The following is a 23,139-nucleotide window of genomic DNA, read 5'->3' on the forward strand; positions in this document are numbered from 1 at the left end:
ATATGACTCCTCTTCAGAACTGAGGGGGCTTGACAGGGTAAATGTTGAAGATGTTTTCACTAGTAGAGAAATCTCAAACAAGAAAACATAGTTACTAAATGAGGGAACTTCCACTCAAGTGAATTTGAAGGAATTTCTTCTATCAGAGAGTAGCATATGTCTGGAATTTTCTACCTCAGAGAATTATGGTGGTTGAATCACCTGAAAATATTTAAAGAGGCCATTTATATGTCTGGAATTTTCTACCTCAGAGAATTATGGTGGTTGAATCACCTGAAAATATTTAAAGAGGCCATTTATAGATTCTTGAAATATCAAGGAGTTGAGTGATATGAAGAGCTAGTACGAAAGAGAACTTGAGGCTGAATGTAGATCACCTTGATCTTCACAGATTTAGAGTCATAAAGATGTACAGCACAGAAACAAACCCTTCGGTCCAACTCGTCAATGCCGAACCAGGTATCCCAACATAATCTAATCCCACCTGCCAGCACCCAGCCCATATCCCTCTAAACCCTTACTATTCATATTCCCATCCAGGTGCCTTTTAAATGTTGCAATTGTACCAGCCTCCGCCACATCCTCTGGCATCTCATTCCACCCTCTACGTTAAAAGGTCCCTTTTATATCTAAATTTACATTTATCTAAATTAAACTCCATCTGCCACTCCTTAGCCCACTGGCCCATCTGATCAAGATCCCACTGTAGTCTCAGGTAACCGTCTTCACTGTTCACTACACCTCCAATTTTGGTGTCATCTGCAAACTTACTAACTATACCTTCTATGTCCACATCCAAATTATTTATATAAATGACGAAAAGTGGACCCAACACCAATCCTTGTGGCACTCCACTGGTCATAGGCCTCCAGTCTGAAAAATGACTCTCCACCACCACTCTCTATCTTCTACCTTTGAGCCAGTTCTGTATCCAAATAGCTATTTCTCCCTGTATTTCATGAGATCTAACCTTGCTAACCAGTCTCCCATGGGGAACCTTGTCGAACGCCTGACTGAAGTCCATAAAAATCACATCCACTGCTCTGCCCTCTTGATTTTCCTGGTTATGTCTTCAAAAAATCAATCAAGTTCATGAGATGTGATTTCCCACACACCAAGCCATGTTGACTATCCCTAATTAGTCCTTGCCTTTCCAAATATGTTTAAATCCTGTCCCTCTGGATTCCCTTCAACAACTTGCCCACCGCCGACATCAAGCTCACTGGTCTATAGTTCCCCATTTTTGTCCTTACCACCCTTCTTAAATAGTGGTACCACGTTAGCCAACCTCCAGTCTTCCGGATCATCACCTGTGACTATCGATGATACAAATATCTCAGCAAGGGGCCCAGCAATCACTTCCCTAGTTCCCACAGAGTTCTAGCGTACATCTGATCAGGTCCTGGGGATTTATCCACCTTTATGCCTTTCAAGACATCCAGCACTTCCTCCTCTGTAATATGGACATTTTTCAAGATATCACCTTCTATTTCCCTACATTCTATATCTTCCAGGTCCTTCTCCACAGTAAACAGAGATGCAAAATACTCTGTTAGTATCTCCTGCGGCTCCACACAAAGGTTGCCTTGCTGATTTTTGAGGGCCCCTATTCTCTCCCTAGTTACCCTTTTGTCCTTAATGTATTTGTAAAAACCCATTGGATTCTCCTTAATTCTATTTGCCAAAGCTATCCCATGTCCCCTTTTTGCCTTCCTGATTTCACTCTTAAGTATACTCCTACTGCCTTTATACTCTAAGGATTCACTCGATCTATCCTGCTTATACCTTTTTCTTAATGAGACCCTCAATTTGTCTAGTCATCCAGCATTCCCTACACCTACCTTTCACCCTGACAAGAATATACTGTCTCTGGATTCTTGTTATCTCATCTCTGAAGGCATCCCATTTTCGAGCCGTCCCTTCCCTGCGAACATCTGCCTCCAATCAGCTTTTGGAAGTTCTTGCCTAATACCGTCAAAATTAGCCTTCCTCCAACTTAGAACTTCAGCTTTTAGATCTGATCTATCCTTTTCCATAACTGTTTTAAAACTAATAGAATTATAGTCGCTGGCCCCGAAGTGCTCCCCCACTGACAGCTCAGTCACCTGCCCTGCCTTATTTCCCAAGAGCAGGCCATGTTTTGCACCTTCTCTAGTAGGTACATCCATATACTGAATAAGAAAATTTTCTTGTACACACTTAACAAATTCCTCTCCATCTAAACCCTTAACTCTATGGCAGTCACAGAGTTAAAGACATCTTATGGGGCAGAAAGAGGTAATTTGGCCCATCTTGGCTGCAACAGGTCTGTACAACTCTTGTGTCTTTATTCCTCCCCTCCTGCCTCTCTGCCCTCCTCTTCCTGCATCACACTTGTTTCTTTTTGTATCTAATTGAATGATGGAGCCAGCTTAAGGGGCTGAATATCCTATTCCTGCTCCCATTTTTGCTACGTCCCTACTAAAAAAGGCTATCTGCACTTGATGCCTTGTGTTCTCTGATTGTTGAATTATCTTTTCTGCTTCATACCGATTTGTTGTTATGCTGATATAGAAGCGTATCACATGCTACAGAATGGAGTCATTGACACATGTTGAAAATGGAGTCTCTGTTAAGGAGACCTGTGAAGTGCTCCTTCCTGAGTGCTCCTCTGTGCTTGATGAGAACTTTCCATTTTTGGTCAGCTGTGGAATGGTGCCTGGGTGCAGGGACAGTAGGGTAGTCTTGATTGCTCTGAAGAAACTGTGCACATCGTCGTTCTCGGCTAACTGTTGGATCACCTGCACTTTCTCCATCCACCATCTGCTCTTTGGTGTATGACTTTTCTGCTGGGCCTCAGCCTTCAATCATCTGTAGAGCTATTTCTTAGCTCTCAAGTTGAGTTGCTTTTTCAGGTTCAGAAATACCTTGCAATTTTAGCTTATCAGTTGCTAGATTTTATTAAATTCCATTAGAGGGTGTACAAATCACTGGTTCGGCTAGCTTTTATTGCTCATCCTTAATTGTCCTTGCAGAGAACATAGTGGTCTGTCTCCTTGAACCACTGCACACCTACATTGTCATCCAAGAGGGAGCTCCAGGTCAAACCCCCCCAAAACACATTAAGGAGATAGCCTAGATACTAACTTTTATCTTATTTAAAGGCAAGTGTAAGGCACTGCTTTCAAGATGTGATTCAATTGGACAAACTACTGGCTTTAAGCAAAACTTTCTTATTCTTACACCACAGTTAAAATGCAAATTACAAAAAAAATTTGCATAACTTTAACTCTATCAAAATACTTTGCAAAATAGTTTATATTTTAACTAGTACTCATCAATTTTTCCAATATAGCAGCATCCATAATCATGAGGGGCATGGATAGGGTAAGTAGACAAAGTTTTTTTCCCTGGGGTCGGGGAGTCCAGAACTAGAGGGCAAAGCTTTAGGGTGGGAGGGGAAAGATATAAAAGGGACCAGAGGGTGGCACATGTATGGAATGAGCTGCCAGAGGAAGTGGTGGAGACTGGTACAATTGCAACATTTAAAAGGCATGTGGATGGGTATATGAATAGGAAGGGTTTGGAGGGATATGGGCCGGGTGCTGGAAAAAGGGACCAGACACAAATGGGGTGTCTGGTCAGTGTGAACAAGTTGGACCGAAGGGTCTGCTTCTGTGCTGTACATCTCTATGACTTTATGACCCTTGGCAAAGGTAAATCCAACAAAACCGATTTCCCTCACTGGGTATGGGGCGGCTCAGTGGTTAGCACTGTTGCCTCACAGCGCCAGTTACCCAGGTTCAATTCCAGCCTTGTTCTCCCCGTGTCAGTGTGGGTTTCCTCCCGGTGCTCTATTTTCCTCTCACAATCACAGAAAGATGTGCAGGTCAGGTGAATTGGCCATGCTAAATTGCCCATAGTGTTAGGTGCATTAATCAGAGGGAAATGGGTCTGGGTGGGTTACTCTTCGGAGGGTCGGTATGGACTTGTTGGGCTGAAGGGCCTGTTTCCACACTGTAGGGAATCTAATCTAATCTAACCTACAGCCTTCAGTCCAGCAGAAAGAACACTGACAGAAGGAATCTAGCAGCAGAGAGAGCTGTATTTAGCAGCCACAATTCCAAAACTCAAAAATCCAACAACTGAAAGCAAAATTAGAACCCTGGGTCTGTATACTGACTCAGCCCACTCCTGCTTTGTTTGTCTAATTTTTTTTTAAAACCCAAATCTGATAAGTCTGCTTTCCATGGAGCAGACATCTCTGCACCAGATTTACAATACCTCCCCTCAAGAGAAACGGGGCAGAACAAATACCACGTAAAGGTACGTTTCCTCATGCTGGATTTTGACCAAGATCTCCTGGTTGTTCTCATTGATAAAGCCTTTGGTGTTTCCTGGTTGAGTCACCATGAGTCTGTTCTGACATGTTGGTCATGGATACCTTGAGAGAAGACCAAATTCTATGGGCACCCTGGGTCACCAGGAATTGACAAGTTGGTACTGAGGCGCTGGCTGAACGTGGCCTCAGTATCTCAGTATGGATTTTCCTGAGGCACTGTTTCTGTTGCATTGCTGCTTTGGGGCAACGTTGACAATGATGACAAAGCAAACTTGGAGCAAAAAAACTAATATTCATGAGGGCCAAAATGTGGCAAGTGGAATAACATGGATTAGTGTGAGATTATCCATTTTATTCAGAAGATTAGAAAGGCAACTTGTCTAAATGGAGAGAAACTTCAGAGTGCTTCGATGCAGAGATATCTTCATGTGAATCACAGAAAACTGGTTGAATGATGGCAGGGATGACAGGCAATAAGGAAGGCAAATAGAATTTCGGCATTTATTGCTAAAGGGCTTCAAAGTAGGGAAATATTGCTGTAACTGTACAAGACATGAGTGAGACCGCACCTGGAATGTTGCATATAATTTTGGTCCCTTTACGTAAGGTCACCACACTATCAGAAAGATGTGGATGCTTAAGAGAGGGTACAGACGAAGTTTACCAGGATATTGTCTAATATGGGGGATTTTAGCTATGAAGGAAGGTTGGTTAGACTGGGTTTGTTTTCACTGAGATTGTGGGGCACCCTGATAGAAATTTATAAGATTGTGAACGGCATGGATAGAGTGGAAAGTAGGAGGCTTTTTACCAGGATCAGTTACTAGGGGACACAGGTTCAAGGTGTTGGGGGAAAAAGGGTGGAATTTAAAGGAGATGTGAGAGGCAGCTTTTTCACACAAAGTGTGGTGAGTGCCTGGAATGGACTGCCTGAAGAGGTGGTGGAAGCAGACACAATAGCAACATTCAAAAAACACCTGGATGAATACATGAATCGGAAGGGAATAGGTGGATATAGGTTCTGTAAGTGAAGACAGTTTTATTATGGAAGGGAAACTGTGTCAGCGCAGGCTTGGAGGGCCAAAGGGCTGTATTGTTCTTTGTTCTTGTTCTTTGGATGTAGTTGCATTGGAGGCAGTTCAGAGGACATTTGCTATATTGATTCCAGGGTTGAGGGGGTTTGTCTTACGAAAAGAGATTGAGCAGTTTAGGCCTATACTGTCTAGAGTTGAGAAGAATGAGAGAAGATCTGATTGAGAGTATATAAGATACTAAAGGGGATTGACAGAGTAGACATAGAGCGAATGTTTCCTCATGGGGAAATCTAGAATGAGAGCTCATAATTTTAGGATACAGCTCACTGATTTAAAACAGAAATAAGGAGAAATTAATTCTTTCAAAGGGTGGGGAATCTGTGGAATTCACTACCCCAGAGTATGCCTGATGCTGAAAAACTGAGTAACTTTATGAAGGAGATGGACATTCCTTAATTAGTAATGCATTGAAGAGTTATGGGAAGCAGGAAGGAAAATGGAATTGAGTCTAAGATTTGATTAGCCAAGATTGTATTGAACAGTGGAGCAGGCTAATGGGACTGAATTGCCTATTCCTACTTCTAGTTTTTGTGTTGTTAGTCAGCAACTTCTAAATCAATTAACTGGTTTAAGTTTATATTGCTGTTTGTGGGATTTGTTCATCTGCCGTGAAGATAAATTAGCAAGCAATGTAAAATGAACAGTAAGAGCTTCTTTAACCATATGAAAAGGAAGAGAATGAATAAGTGAATAAGTGTTGTTTCAAGGAGAAGGCTGTGGAAGTAATAATGGAGACTCAGGAAACAGCAGAGGAGTTGGGAGGTGATGACTTTGTAGTATTATTGCTGGACTGTTAATCCAGAGACCCAAGTAATGTTCTGGGAACCAAGCCCAAATCGCGCCATAGCAGTTAATGGATTTTGAATTCAATAAAAATCTGGAATTAAGAATCTAAAAGTGATTGTTGATTGTCAGAAAACCCCATCTGGTTCACCTAAGAAGGAAACTGCCATCCTTACCTGGCCTGGCTTATATGTGACTCCAGACCTGTAGCAATGTGCTTGACTTGTAACTGCCCTCTGGGAATAAATTCTAGCTTAGTCTTCACACCCTGAATGAATTTTTTAAAAACTTGCATAAATAATTTAGTTTTCATGCTAGAAGTCACTGTATCTTAATTTATATAAGGGCTCTGACATGTTTTGAAAAATGTGATAATTTGCTAGAGATTTGTGTGTTTTATTTGTCTGATTTACCTTTCTGTTCCTTGTATTAATAATCCTTTCCAAATACTGTCATTTCCCCAGGGTGCTCATTGATAAATAATAATATAGTCAGGATGTTGCAGCCAGATTTCAGGAAAGGATACAGCTCATGTTGGTCTTCCTCCTTGTACCCCTGATATAAATTTGACTAAAACTCTGCTGTCCACTTCATAACTCTCACCAGGTCCAGTCCACCCATCACCCCTGACCTAAATGGCTACCATTTAAGCAATGTGTCAATTTTAAAATTCTTATTCTTGTTTTCAAAACCCCTGTGTACCACCATGTTTCTGCATCCTACCTCACGTCCATAACATAAAATTAGATTAGATTAGATTAGATTACTTACAGTGTGGAAACAGGCCCTTTGGGCCAACAAGTCCACACTGACCCACCGAAGCGCAACCCTCCCATACCCCTACATTTACCCCTTACCTAACACTACACAGGCAATTTAGTATGGCCAATTCACCTGACCTGCACATCTTTGGACTGTGGGAGGAAACCGGAGCACCCGGAGGAAACCCACGCAGACACGGGGAGAATGTGCAAACTCCACAGTCAGTCGCCTGAGGCGGGAATTGAACCCGGTCTCTGGTGCTGTGAGGCAGCAGTGCTAACCACTGTACCACCGAAATAGGCCATTCAGCTTCAAGCCTGCTCTGTCATTCAATAAGACTGTCACCAATCTATTTGTGTTTTGACTTCCACATTCTCATTTACTCCCAATGACTTTTGATTCCCCTGTGTACAAGTTAGCTGCACTTCTCGTATTCTGGATTCTTGAGCATCATTAATTTTTGTCACTCTACTGTGAGAAAATAAGAACGAGGTGCAGGAGTAGGTCATCTGGCCCTTTGGGCCAGCTCCACCACTCAATAAGATCATGGCTGGTCTCTTCATGGCCTCAGCTCCACCTGCCAGCCCTTTCGCCATAACCCTTAATTCCTTTACTGTTCAAAAGATTATCTATCTTAGCTTTAAAAACATTTGCTGAAGAAGCCTCAACTACTTCCCTGGGCAGGGAATTCCATAGATTCACGACCCTCTGGGTGAAGATGCTCCTTCTCAATTCAGTCCTAAATCTGCTCCCTCTAATCTTGAGGCTACACCCTCTTCTCCTCTCTACTTCTATCCTATTTAGGAAACGTCATCTCTACTTCCGTTCTATTTATGTGTTTCGATAAGATCCCCCCTCATTTTATTTATTAAATTCCAATGAATATAGTCTACTCAGTCTCTCCTCTTAAGCCTACCCCCTCAACTCTGGAATCATCCTAGTGAACCTCCTCTGCACCCCTTCTCGTGCCAGTACATCCTTTCCCAAGTAAGGAGACCAAAACTGCACACAGTAATCCAGGTGTGGCCTCACCAGCACCCTATACAGCTGCAACATAATCTCCCTGCTTTTAAACTCAGTCCCTTTAACAATGAAGGACAGAGTTCCATTTGCCTTCTTAACTGCCTGTTGCACCTGCAGACCAACCTTCTGTGATTCATACACAAGGGTACCCTGTCTTCAGTGACTTTAGCCCTAATTGCCTCCCTAATGCTCTGTATCTCTCTTTTTTGATTAGAACATGCTAAGATTTACACCCTTGACCAACTTTCTTCGTGATAGAACCTAATACTCCTTAAGTGCGGGAGCATCCAATTTTGTTTGATAATGGCTCCTCTGAAATTGGGATGCATGCTGTAGAAAATTAAATAATGATCGTTGGTCACACGGTTACTTGATCAATTAAGGTGTTGTTTCATTTTTAGTATGCGGGTTCTCGTGCCACGTGACTTGTGCAGACAAAGCACCGGCTGTGTGCCCCATCCCACCTGACCAAACAAAGGGACCACTGGGGATCGACCCGCAGAGAGGCATCGGAACAGCATATGAGGGTCATGTTCGGGTAAGCGAGAAACAGTACAAAGCTATGGGTTCACAGACCTGGCTGTAAGTGGGGGAACGTATGATCATTTGAACTGGCAGTCATTCTTGTGCCATCACCAAAGGAAGTCACATTTATGGAAACATATTCATAGGACGTCATTTCTCACAGCCAAGCTCTGTTCCTTATAAACCTTGATATTTTAAATGGTTTAAAGATTCACAAAAACCTTATGCACGTTTCATTAAAAGATCTCTACAATTTACAGAGGTATGTGCTTCACTGTTCTGTTGCTTTCGGTTTATTTACTGTATTAGCCCTAATGGTGACATTTGTCAAGTCCCAGTCAAAAGTGTTGCATTGTTTGAGTTCCATCATTCAGAGGCAATGGATGATCAAGGACCTTTGTGGTTATGGATATGAACATTGAAGGTCCTATAGTATAATTTGTCAGTATATTACAAGTATGGAAGGCCTTTTATATTTCACTATCTCACTGAAAAGGTAGAATTTCTCATCCACTTTGTCTTCTTTACACAGTCTAATTAGATAGTGCCTTCTAGCCAAGTATTGAGATTTCAAGAAAGAAGCCCATATCCAATCAAAGTGAAGTGAAGCCAGTACTGAAGCACAACAAAATTGTTTACAACTTCAGAAACAATTTGAAGTAATGGAAAATAAATTTATCTTCTGAGACTCTTGAGGGTTAGACATTAACTTTCTGCTCTTCCCAGCTGAAATTCCAGCTGCTAGAATCATTTTCATTAATATCTCCATCAACAGTTCTCAGGAACCTTTGGCCAGTTTACTGCACAGCTCCAACCCAGTATCACAGGATTTGGGCTTGCCAAGAGGTGGTGAGCTGAAGTTTTGAGGTGTGGTACACTGACAGCTGCCATGAAGCTCCAACTGAGTGAACAGCTTGTGAGAATCCACTTATAGTCATATAGCGCAGAGTGTTTAAGTTGTTCAGTAGTTCACAAAAATGGGTCAGCCTTCAGTAGCAAAACATTTGGTTGACAGTTTTCCATCTGTGGTTATTTGTTTCTTTGAGAGGTGGAGATTTGCAGGGTCAGCAGGGATTGGGTTAGGAAGAAAATGTTCAGGCAAGATGCTGCGGGTGTCAGGATGTGGTGAAGGTTTGTTGCAGCACTTTGTCTCTCTATATCTTTCAATGTTATATGATCATTAGTGTGATCAAAAGCCATTCTCTCACGCCATCATACAAATGCTTCGAATATCATGTGTCCTTACTTCCATCACTCAAATTTCTGAATTTTTCCTTCCTTAGGTACCTAAACCAGCTGGAGTGAAGAAAGGGTGGCAGAGGGCACTAGCAGTAGTTTGTGATTTCAAACTGTTTTTGTATGAAATTGCAGAAGGAAAAGCTTCCCAGCCAAGTGTGGTGGTTAGCCAAGTTATTGACATGAGGTATGTGTATGGAACTCTTCCTGTTCTGTGTGGTCACCTGCTGCTTTATCCCATTGTTCACAGGGATCTGAGGCAGCCTCTGTGTAGCTAAAATGCTTCCCGAACAGGGATGCTGCACTGATAGTCTCTCCATTTTTATTGCCAGCTATTGACCAGTATCAGAATTCCCACCTCTCAGTCCGAACATTATGTGTTCGAGTCTCACTCCAGAGACATGAACACAAAACATAGGCTGACGTTCAGGGCAGTACTGAGGGCATGTGCGCTGTTGAAGGTGCAGTAATTCGAATAAGACATTAAGCTAAGGGGTTTAAAAGATTCAATGGTGCTATTTTGAAGAAGGGCTAGGAATTTCTCCCTTGTGTGCTGACTAATATACACCCCTCAACCAGCATTTCTCAATCAAATTAATCAGTCATTATCACATTGCTGTTGGTGGGAGTTGCCACGCACAAGTTGGCTGCCATGGTTCTTAATTTACAACAATGACGAAACTTCAAAATGTGTTTTATTGGATGTAAAGTGTGTTGGGGTATCCTGAAGTTGTTAACTGTGTTATATAGATTTTTTTTAAAGTGGTACAGGGCTTCCTAAAGTATTTTGAGGTTGTAAGCTGAAGATTTGAGTGCAATGCAGTGATAGCTGCCGTGAAGCTCCGACTGAGTGAACAGCCGGGAGGCAGCTTTAACTTCTCCCAATTCTGTCAAACAGTGTGCGTGGTCTGAATAAGACCATAAGAGATAGGAGCAGAATTATGCCATTCGGCCCATCGAGTCTGCTCTGGCATTCAATCACGACTGATATGTTTCTCAGCCCAATTCCCCAACATTCCCCAGTGAATTTTGATCCCCCTTACTAATCAAAAAACCTATCTATCTCTGTCTTAAATACACTCAGTGACTTGGCCTCCACAGCCCAATGAGTTCCACAGATTCAATCTTTTGTTGCTTTCAGTTGTTTACACAAATGACTCCACTTTGAGACCTGGTCCCTGCAGAAGTAAAAAAAGGGCAGATTTTTCCATGCCCCTTGCCCTACTGTTCCAGATCTTTCCTCTTACTCAACCCTAACTTTCTCTGACAGTTCTCATTGAAGGGTCAGAGCAATTTCCAGCCTTGAAATGGGGTCCCAGTGGGAAAAACCTTAGGAATCCCTGAGGTAATATGAACATTTATGTTAAGTATATTTTCATGAACATTCAGTCTTTTCAAATGGTTAAATTAAACATGCAGAGCTTTGTACATTATAAGAGCACAAGCACAGTTCATTACTTTGCCTTTTGAATATTGTTGACCCTTGAAGTCAGTCAGGAATGAATCCTTCTTTGCCCTCTGAAGCTGTCAGCACATCGATGAGATATCATTAAGGGCAGAATATTGTTGTTTTGTTTTCTTTAAAAAAAAAGTATTTTCTTTTTTTAATTTCCTCCCAGGGATGAAGAGTTTTCAGTTAGCTCTGTATTAGCTTCTGATGTTATCCACGCCAATAGGAAGGATGTCCCCTGTATCTTCAGGGTAAGTGGTAGTGTCGCTATATCCTGAGGTGGGAGGGAAGCTTTTTAACAATGGCAAGAGACAAATGGCAGAGGGATTACAGTGAAACCCTGTCATTAGAATGTCTTGTTACTTTGGGGTTTCCCAAATTTGAGGGTGTATTTTGAAAATAATCTGTAACAACTTTCATTAAGTTGCATTTATTAATTCTATACTGATAATACTTACACTTGCCTACACTGTCATCAAATTATTTCTGTGTGTTGCAGTTACAATGGCTTACTTTTCCTCTTTTTTTTAATGAATACTTTCCAACTCTGCTTTTCCCACTGGAAATATGAACATATTAAGAAAGAAATACAAAAGTGCAGAACGATCCTAAATTGACACTAAATTTTGATTGGCATAATTTATTGGTTTTTCAAAGTGCCCTGGTCCAGGTGCTGGGCTTCATTTAGGAAATAGGATGTTCTGGGTCAACTTCCGTCATTTTCTTTATTATTTCATGCAATAGCTATCTAATCTCTGCCCCTCTAGTTCTTCTTTCTTAGTTTCACTATCTACTTTTCTCTCATCAGATTTCTGTATTCCCTTTCACTCAGTTCCCAATGTTGCTCCCTCTTGCATTTTTGTCTCTTGGTTCTGTCTCCCTTGCCTCATTCTTTTTCCCTTGGATAATTTGCCCTGTTGTCTCCCATCATTGATATCCCTGCATGATCTCTTCACTGTTATAGTTGCCCATCTCTAATTCTTTATCCTCTTCTCACCCTTTCTCAAGCATGTGTTCTGCCTTTCCTCCCCACCTTTTGTATTTATCTTTCCCTTCTCTCAATCTCTGCTTCTTGCTCTTCTTACTGTCTCTTCTCCTTTCAGTGTTTCACAATTGGTCCCTTTTGTTTTTTCTTGTCCTCCTCACTCTCTGCACTCCATAGCAGTCACATTCCTGATTATATTGCTTCTTCCTCTTTGGAGTAAGTAGCTATAGTGGTACATCTTGGAGTGGCAGTAATTAATGAATCAGTAGCATATGATATTAAAGTATATTGGTACAAAATCCAATAAAGTGGAGTTATTATTTAGGCAAATGCAATCTATCTTTTTGAATACCTCAGGAATTCCTCTCAGTATGTGAAACAAAATTTGTGTTCTGTACATTGCAGCATTGCTATCATTCAGTGTCAAGGTATTTCGGTTGTTAAATTGCCTAAGAGGACATAAATGAACCTGGCTGATTCATTCATTCAAAACCAGTAAGTAAAATGTTCTCATAAATGCTGGATTCATTCTTAATTTAGTTTGAAGCTGGAGCTTAAAGTCAAATGATTTTGTACCTCAAAGCTCTGTGACCTGGATTCATGGCCACAATCATATACATTTACTTCCTGGTCTTGTTATGAAGTGCTAGCTGGAGTTCTGGTTTATACCCTGCCTGACCTTTGTGAAGGGCAGGGACAGATTCAGCCCAGATTGCATTAGTCCGGTCTGCCACTGAATTTCTTGAGCACATGTACCATTTTGATAATGTTGGATAACAGTGAATAATATTGCTTTAATAAAACAAGGTGGGAAAGCCCTACTTGAGGAAATGGGAGCCTGCTCCATTAGTGTTTGTATTTATATGTTAGAGTTGGTAGAGTCCTATATGATTATACATTTTTCTTCCTTTGTTTGTGTGACATATACCAACATTTTCCTATTTTGTGGCATAATGTAAGGCATTGTTCTTCAAAGCATTCTCTGTCCACAGCTGTTGCTCAAGTACCTGTTAAATGAGCCATCTTAATTGTAAATTCCTTGTTTCGTCTGCATGACAGTTAACCCAATATTTAATATCTCTGCATGGCAAGGCCTCTGAAATGATATCAGGTTTATTTACTGTAACCTTTTGGATTCCTTCATGTCATATGCCACGGGGAAAAGGAAGATGAGTTCTTCCCAGACTCATGTCAGTGCTGCTAAAAACAATTATTTGCCCCATGGTTCATACTTCCTCCTTCCTAGTTTAAGTCATTGCCTGCTCCATGCATGCCTGAAGACCAATTGTCCTATCAGTGGCAACTTTTAGTGTGCCTTATGTTATGGATTACCTTGATTCTAAACACCGTATCAGGTGGTGCCTTCAGTAAATGTGATCAAAAAGAGCCATTTACTCATTAGTAGGTAGATAACTGCAATGTCAGCCAGTGAATCTCAGCAAGAACCACTGGAATCCACCCTGGAACTTGCTTTATTCTAATAAAAGTGTCCCAGTTTCTCTCACTTCTCATAATTGTATATTGTTAATTGAACATTAAGATAAAGACTTGCTCCTTAAGACTACTCCATCATTCAGTTAGATCATGACTGATCTGTATTTTCCTTCTTTTTAATTCCCCAGTCATAAGGCTTCTATGTATTTACTGTTTTGAATTATTTTAAATATTTCAATTAGATCATCCCTTAATCTTTCACACTCAAGAAATGCAAGTCAAGTTAGTAAACCACATAATTTAACCTTCTAAGCCCTGGTAAACATTCTGAAACTCTTCTGCAACCTCTTCGTAACGCACTGAAGCAAATACTGAAAGCTGAATAGAGTGAACTGTCTGCAGCTTAACCATTGATTTATAGAAGTCTCCCATCAGATTTCTTTCTATCATACTCTAAACACCAAACAATAAAATCAAGAGTCCTATGTGCACTTTTTAGTCAACTTCGCCTAACACCTTTAACTATTTCTATTTCTGAATTCCTATTATGTGTTATATTATTGCCTCTAAGACTTACCCACTTGTTAGATTGGGTATAATTTTATTCCCTACTTTATCCCTGTGTGGACCAGAGTGTTGGGCAATCTTTCCAGAACCAATGTTTTGAGAGACTGTGGTGAAAGCTGTCAGTTCTGTTCTGACTTACCCAGAATGCTGAAATGCTGTTGGAGTCCCACTGTCTCCTCCATTATGAGTTCAGTAATGTTTCAGTATTATGCTGTTCTTTGTGAATGATCCGATATAATTGCTCCGGAACCACTCTTTCATTCTCAGCATCTCACATTTCAGTGAAAATCAATGGCATCTCCTCTGATCCTCCCATCTCCATGAAAGAAGTTTCCTTTTTCATCTCCAATTTGCCCTAACTTTCCTTACATCCTTTACCTTTTGTGTACTTCTTTACAAAACACTTTACTAATCTCCCTTTATGTTCCTAATCATGCTTCAAAGTTCCTACCAGAGATGATCCTCAGTCAGGATGTCAGGGACAGAAGGCAAACCAGATGACCAAAACCTCACCCATTCTCAGAGCTTGAGAATCAGCTGTATGGGGACTAGCTCACACCAGTACTCAATCGCTTGTTATATTGTCCCATTTAGTCAGACCTTTTTATAATACCTACTTTCTTGGTATTTTGTTATTAGGAATAGCTTTTTAACATAACTGACCTGGGAAAATAATAATACTTTGATGTGTCAATTTGGAACAATTCTCAAAAGGTGAAGCTAGTGATTCCAATCCAAGTGTATTATTGATGAGCTGAGGCAAGAGGATAGAAGCATGATGCACACTGCCACTATTTGATACTGAGCCACAAACCTTGCTGATGATGGTGCATGAATATCACCTCTCTAAATTTCTTGAACAGACCTGAACAAGGATAGATTTTGGTTCTGTCCTCAGGTAAAATATTATTGCCTCTGAATTATTTTTGCCTGCTGCCATCATCATAGGTTGTAGCTTGCTGCCTGATCCACCTTATGGTTTGCTTGGTTTTGTTCGGACATGATTGTCAAGCAAAAAAAAATCAGGTGTTAGTTTGAGGGTATTCTCATTATTGCCTGAGAACTGTGTTGCCCATCACCGAGCGACACTGGCTGTGAAATTAGCAAACTTCTGTAAAAGTTGGTGGTCTTTTTCGGAACCCTTTCTGAGTCCATCCCTCTTCTGTTTTTCATCCCCACCTTTGACAAAAGGACTGTGTAGTTCAACCCCCTCCTTACAGGTAGTCCTCTGATGTAGCTGTTCTCTTCTCTGCCTTAGGTTCCGCTTACAGCAGAACCTGGTAGGTGGGTTGGGCCCATTAAACAGACCCCGAAACTCCATTCCGCACGTGAACGTAAAACTGCAACACATATTAAGGTATTTTTACTCTGTACAATTAATGCTGCTCCTTCCTCATGGAGATGACATTTCCATATCCTTGCATCCCCTGGTACGTACTCCTTGGTGGTGTACACCCTCCAAGGACTACTTACCTACTGCACACCTGAATACAGTGCTTCTCTTGCTTTTCTCCAGAACTAAAAATGAACAAGTACCTCTTAAAATACTTCATGGACGTCTTTTTGCTTCCTTATTTTTATTTGGGACTCTTTACAAGTGCAGTGTGACCGTACAACCGATTAGCAGAAATGTTTCAGTTATCTTGTCTAACCATGAATAAAAATCCAGCTTTTCGCCAGCTGACAACACTAATCGGATTACAATTACCCCTTTAAATAAAAGATACCAGAAACTGCCACATAGTGAAAGATCCTAAGTTCCCTTTCAGTGCTTGGTTTAAAGTAATCCATCTCAAATGTTCAGTTCTACGGCAGTGAGAAGAATTTTCCTACCATATACAGATGTGCAAAGCATCGTCACCACAAAGGGCGGTAGCTCATCACCACTTGATCAAACAACTAAAAATGGAGCAGTAAGTGCAGCCTTGCAAGCAAGGCCTACACCCCAGGAACAGTTTTGTAAAGCATTCTTATGATCCCTAATTCCAGATAGCCTATCAATCCCAATGTCTGTAAAATTAATCGAGAATGTAGGCAGCAGGTAAACAAAGTTTCATATTTGAGGAAGGAAATTGCTCCTTAAATTAATCGTGTATACTTTTCAAGGTCCATAGATTTTCCTCAACCTACGTTCCTGTGGAAGGTGAATAACACCACTTAAAAAACCTTTCCCTGACCTCCTGGATGTAATGATGAAAAAGCTTCACGTTTTTTCAGTCCAGTGTTGGATCTGTAATACTAAGCCCTACCAAGATATATTTTGGAGGAGAGGTTCCCATGATTTTGTCAGGACTGCAGTTATAATGCTGAATGGTGGATTCAGCTGTTCATCGATAAAACTTGTTTTAATTTGGGATTATTGGCCTTCAGTTCAACTATTACCTGGTTTAATCACATCATCATAATAGGGGAAGGAGAAACAGAGGAAACATGTTTGGTTCCTTTATAGTGTAAATATTGGGACAACAGCTAGGTTATTTGAATTATTTTTTTCTTGCAACCCTAACCTCCATGAAGTATATTAGTATGGTAGCATTTACAGAACAAAAAGGGGGCCATACCATACCTGTGCTAGATAAGGTGCAATGTTTCTGTTTTATGTTGCATGTACTAATAAAGAGTGTAAATGTTAAACCATGTGATTATGTCATTGTGAAGCAGTGGCATCCTCAATGTGAAAACATTAGTTTTGTTTTGTTCAACAAGCCTGGAATGAAAATACATTAGTTTTAAAATAGCTACATGTATTTTGATATAATGTTCACCCAGATAGTTTTGCAGCTGTAAAAGCAGATAAATATTAGCAGCAAAAGCATGCCAAATTTAAACTATTTATCAATATTTACTGTCATTTGAGATATTGTTAACTACCTTGTAGGATTACTTGCACCTGTTTGTCACCAGGTTATAGTTCATGTCTGGACTGATTCAAATTCAAAACCATACTCTGGAAAAAGCTGGTTTAAGCATCCACTCGATCAATAAGTTTCATATAAAGCTATATGTTCAAATGTATGTATATATGTAAAAATGATTTCTGTTTAGCTTGTTGCTTTCTTCCATGACTGAAGTGGTGGAACTTTTTCAAAGGTCAGAGCTGACAGATGTAAAAGACTTCATGACATAAAGAAGCTTGCTCTCCAATGTCTGAGCCAATATTTATTCCTGAACTAACACTAGGGTCATTATGTCCCCTGCTGTTTCTGATACACATGTGACTTGGCAAAATTTGCAGATGAGATGAAACTTGAAACTATTGTGAACTATGTGGAGAATAGTACTGAATTTCAGAAGGACCTATTCAGGTTGGTGGAGTGGTGGTCAAGTATCAAATTCAATTTAATGAAGAGAAGTGTGAAGTAATTTTTTCTAGGAAGAATGTAGTGAGACAATACTGAATAAATTATAAAGAGGATGTAGGAACAGAGAGACCTGAGTGCATGTGTGCACAAATTATTGAAGATACATGACAATTTGAGAGAGCAGTTAATGAAGCATACATTATGCTTGGCTTTATCGGATAGGAACGTTGAGTACCAAAGCAAGATTTGTTAATGTTGTCTAAAGCATTGTTCCAACTTCACCTGCACCCAGTTCTGTTTCTTGAGGCATCTTTGGGAAGGATGTGAAGATCTTAAAGAGGGTACAGATGGAAGATTCACAAAGCTGACTCCAGGACTTCAGTTATATAGATAGATTGGAGAAACTGGGCTTTGCTCTTGGAGAAGTTTAGGTTAAAAGGAGATTGCAGTGAGGCATTCAGAGTAGTGAGTGGCTTGGGCAGAGTAGATTGGAAAGCACTTCCCATTGACAGAAGGATCAAGCAGCAGCAAGCAGAAATTTAAGTAATCAACAACAATGTGAAGAAAAGCTCTTCCAGGCAGCGAGTACTTAGGACCTGGGGGTTCAGTACCTGAGGAGTGTGATGGGAATAAGTCCTACTGACAGATTCAAATTGATTTGGGTCATTCAGAAGACAAAGACTTGCAGGATTACAGGGAAAAGTGGGGGTGGTGACATGAGGTAATTTACTGTGGCACAGGATACAATAGACCACATGGTTTCCATGGAGGTCAACAGCACAGAAAATGCCCTTTGGCCCATCACATCTGTGCTGTTACTGTTTCATTCAATGAAATTGATTGGCCATTATGTCTCTCTATCTCTCTCTCAGTGCTTGCTATGCAAAACTTGCTGGAGTAGTTCCTACATTGCAATAACAACTCCGTTTCAAAAAGTACTTAATTGATTGTAAAACATTTTGGAAAAACTTATGAAGGGTGCTGTATACATATAATGTCTTTTTTTAACCGTCATTATTTGAAGTTACCCAAAATGAGATTGCATTTCCTAGCCTAGAAGATTTTTTTTAATTTCCTTCATGATTTCCTCCTTGAACAGAACTGACAAAGGTATAAATGCTCCAAAGAATGAGGATCAAAATAACAGCAGTAAAGACTTATGTTAAAGTAGGAATCTCTCTGAAGGAAATTGTGTGCCATTCAAGTTGTGAAATCAGTTAAAAGATTTTCATGAACAAATAGGCCTCAAATAGCTAGAGGTTTGAGATGTAACACCATTGTAATTAACTCCGATGATACTGCATATGTTTGACAATATTTACCCAGTATGGATGGCTGCACTTGATATGCATGGGTGGTGTGTATTGTGTGGTATGGGATACCGGTCAAATTGTAAACATGTTTATACAGATTAATAGATTTATATTTTGTCAGTTTTATCTTAAATACTTTATGCATTGTGCATGCGTTTTTTTAAAAAGTTGACCTTGGAATGTTGGTGCCACTGGCTAAGCCAGTATTTACTGCCTGTCCCTAATATAAGGACTAGAATTCTCTTCTAAATGGGTGCAATCTCTGGGATTGCAAAGCAGAAGGTTGACCTTTAGCTGCATTAGCACAATTCAGCCATGCAGTGGAATAAAGAAAGGTTGAACAAGAAGAGTTATATTTTTACATAATGTGGCCGGTCTACAGGTAGCTAGTTTCATCTGAACTTTCAGATAATCTAATAGAGTGGTTAAAGTTTGAAAGACAAGACCATGTAGACAGTTTAACTCCTGCATTCAAACTGCCTTAGTTCCCCCTTTAACATCACTTCATTTATTGCAGGTTACAGCCTCACAACTATCAACATCCAATAACAAGTGTTCAATCCTCATACTGGCCGACAGTGAAAATGAGAAAAATAAATGGGTGGGACTGCTGAACGAGCTGCACCGGATCCTCAAGAAGAACAAACTCAAGGACCGATCAGTCTTTGTTCCAAAAGAAGCTTATGACAGTGCCCTGCCACTCATTAAGACAACACAGTCAGCTGTGATTATAGGTAGGGATATATGGCCTAGATATCTGGTATCGTACTGGCACTAAAGTTCATTCATGATGTTGCTCAGTTCTGTCATAGGCAGAACATCCCTTTAGACTTATTTGTAGAAAATGCCACTTGTGTCAACATGACAAAACAGCAGTGTGAATCAGCTTTTTTAACCTGATGTTCACATATTTGAGATAATTTTCCTTTCTAGAGTAATTTGAAGTCAATGAGCACTTTTCAGATTGCGAAGTGATAGTTGTACAATGAGTTTCTGTGCTGATGTGGTCGCAGGTGGCAAATTTAAATACAGCAGCCTGTGCTTTCAGTTTTATATGCAGACTATGTTCAAACAGTCTAAACTGGCAAAACCCAAGACAAAATGTTTATTGATCAATATGATTCTCTGATTGGGCAGCACCTTCCAAGCAACTCTATATGCTGACAGCTACTCGAACAATTAATTTAAGGTAATCATTCAAGCTCATAATGCGATTCATTTATCCCTGTTGGAAGCAACATAAGAGCGCAAGGAACCATTCTGTGCAAATGAAGGAATGTGGGTGTATTCAGAAAAATGAAGTTATCTTTTCCAGTTGCTTTTCTTCAAGGCACTGTCTCGACCAATCAATGTTGACATGCTAATGATCAGCAGCACCCTTTTTTCCTATAGTATAAATTGTTATGGCATTCTTACATTTGTCCTGATGAGTGCAAATAGTGGGGAGGACGTAGAAGAGGGCGTTTGTCGACAGAATATGAAAATCTTCAGGAGAAGTAGGGTTGTTATATTTGGTGATTCCAATTACCCGAGGATAGAGTGTGGGGCACAGATGAGAGAAATTCCTGCAGTGTGTGCATGAGAACTTTCTGCTACAGTACAGTTCCAGTCATAACAGAGAAGGAGCTGTGCTGGATCTAGTCCTGGGAAATGAGGCAGGTCAGGTGGAGAGCGTCAGAGTGGGTGAACATTTGGAAAATAATGATCATAACAAAGTAAGTTTTAATATTAAGTTGGAAAAGGATGAAAAATAGTCAGTCATTAAGATTCCATCTGGAAAAGGGCAGATTTTAGGGTACTAAAAGTGAAATTGGATTCCAATAATTGGATACCCATTTGGTGCATAAAACAATGGCTGAAAAATGGGAGAATTTTAAGAGAGAAGTGAATTGAGTACAAGCGAGTTACATAACCATGAGAAATAAATACATGGTATCCAAAGCTAGAGTACCCTGGATAACTAAGGATATTGATGAGAGAATAAGGAAAAAAATTAGGCATATGATGCACACAGAAATAATAATAGCCAATAGAAATCAAGAGGAGTATCTCAAGTGCAGGAGAGAGGCTAAGGCTGGAATAAGGAAGGCTAAGAGGAAGCGTGAGAACAGGATGGCAGGCTGCACTAAAACAATTAATACTAAAAGATTAGTGCAGGACAAATTGAGGCCTGTAAGGAATAATGAGGGTAAGCTTAAAGAAAACAAAAGAACTGTGGAGGCTGGAAGTCAGAACAAAAACAGAAGTTGCTGGAAAAACTCAGCATCTGTGGAGAGAGAAGGCAGAGTTAATGTTTCAGGTCTAGTGACCCTTCTTCAGAACTGATTCGAGCTAGGAAAAGGGTGATGTATATGATGATGATGGAGTGGGGGGAAGGAGTAGAGGTTTGGTGGTGATGGAGCACAGACAGAGAACAACAGTTGGGACAAACAATGGAAAGGGTAAAGGTCAGCCTGGGAGAATCAATAGCTGCTAATGGGGACCATTAATAATTGATATTGGGTTGGTTGTGTTAGCCCATGTGATGACAAGACTTGGTATATGGGGGTTGGGGTAGGGAATTGGGAGAGGGTGCTCAGATATTAAAGGACCTCAAATGGAAACTGAGATACTGTTCTTCCAGCTTGTTTTGCTTCAGTGATGCAAGGGTTATGGCAGAAGTACTAAATTAATATTTTGCTTCTGTCTTCACAAACTTAGAAGATGGTGACAATGGCCTCATTGAAATGTGGGTGTTGAGCAATTGAATCATACAGTAGTAGATAAGGAAGAGGTTCTGAAAAGGCTGGTAGCATTCTGGATAGAGAAGTCACCAGGCTTGGATTGGGTGCATGCTAGATTGCTGACAAGTAAGAAAGCAAACTGTGGAACTATTGACAGAAATTTTCCAGGCCTCTCTGAGCAGTCAAGTAGTTCTGGGGGACTGGAGGATTGCAAATATTACACTATTGTTTAGGTAAAGCACAGAGGATAACCAAATAAACTTCAGACCTGTCAGCTTAACATCAATAGTGGGGAAACTGGGAGGCCATGATACGGGATAAGATAAACATATACTTAGCAAAAAATAAGTTCATACTAGAGAGTCAACATGGCTTTGTTCAAGGCAGGTTATACCTGACAAATTTAATTGAATTCTTTGATCAGATGACACAGACAGTGGATGAGGGCAGTGCTGTGGATGTTGTAGATTCAGACTTTCAGAAAGCATTTGATACATTGACAGCATGGATTAGAAGTTGGTTAAAAGATAGGAAACAAATGGTGGATATGGATGGGCATTTCTCCGAATGGAGACAAGTTGGAAGTGGTTTTCCTGAAGGATTGGTGTTTGAACCCTTACTTGTTTTGATTTTTATAAATGATTTGGAGATGAGTGTTGAGGGCAAACTCTTTGTATTTCCAGATAATAATAAACTAGGGAGAATAGTAAATTGTGAGGATGATACTGAGGGACTTCAGAGGGGCATTGCCAAGTTGGCCAAATGAGCAGACACTTGGCACATAAACTCCAAAGCAGAGAAATGTGAGGTCATGCATTTTGGTGGAAGAAATATGGAGAGACGATACAGGTTCAATGGTTCAATTTTCAGGGGAGTATAGGAGCAGTGGGACCCTCCGGGTTCAAGTGCATGATTCTCTGAAGGTGACCACGCAAGTTAAAACAGTTGTTTAGAAGGCTTATTGGATCCTTGGATTTATGTATAAAAGCAAGGAAGTGATGCCACACCTCTACCAATCATTGGTCAGACGACATTTGGAGGATTGTGTTCAGTTCCGGGCACCTTATTTAAGGAGGAATGTTAAAGCCTTGGAGAAAGTTCAAAGGAGATTTACTAGAATGAGGGACGTTAAATACAAGGGAAGAATAGAGAAATTGAGCTTTTTCTCCTTGGAATAGAGAAGATTAAGAGGTGACCTTATTGAGATATTCGAATTTATTAAACATTTTGACAGGTTAAAGAAGGATATTCTGTTACCATCAGTTGGTGTGTCAGTAATAGAGGTGACAATTTCAAGATTGTCAGTAAAAGAGGAGAAACGTCTTTACTCAGAGAGTTGTTAGGATTTAGAATGCGCTGCCTGAGAAATTAGAGGCAGATTCCATAAATTCATAGCTATACAACAAAGAAATATTCCAACTCATCCACGCCGACAAAGTTTCCCAAACTAAACTAGTCAGCTTGCCTGCATTTGGCCCATATCCTTCTAAATCTTTCTTATTCATGTACCTATCCAAAGGTCTTTTAAATGTTATAATTGTATCTATATCTACCATTTCCTCTGGCACTTCATTCCACATAAGAACCTCCCTCTATGTGAAAATGTTGCCCCTCAAGTTCC

At 40.3% G+C, this 23,139-nt stretch overlaps 1 protein-coding gene across 1 annotated transcript in view; it reads left to right on the forward strand.

Annotated features, from left to right (window-relative positions):
• The window catches only part of LOC140456550 (serine/threonine-protein kinase MRCK alpha-like), a 567,354-nt gene that overhangs the window by 509,781 nt on the left and 34,434 nt on the right, over positions 1 to 23,139 (forward strand). Inside the window, 4 exon segments of the mRNA XM_072550745.1 lie at positions 8,385 to 8,521; positions 9,792 to 9,931; positions 11,364 to 11,445; positions 19,313 to 19,529. Of these exon segments, the coding sequence (XP_072406846.1) occupies positions 8,385 to 8,521; positions 9,792 to 9,931; positions 11,364 to 11,445; positions 19,313 to 19,529 (576 nt within the window).

The sequence above is a fragment of the Chiloscyllium punctatum genome, chromosome 3, assembly GCF_047496795.1.
Source record: "Chiloscyllium punctatum isolate Juve2018m chromosome 3, sChiPun1.3, whole genome shotgun sequence".
Taxonomy (NCBI): domain Eukaryota; kingdom Metazoa; phylum Chordata; class Chondrichthyes; order Orectolobiformes; family Hemiscylliidae; genus Chiloscyllium; species Chiloscyllium punctatum.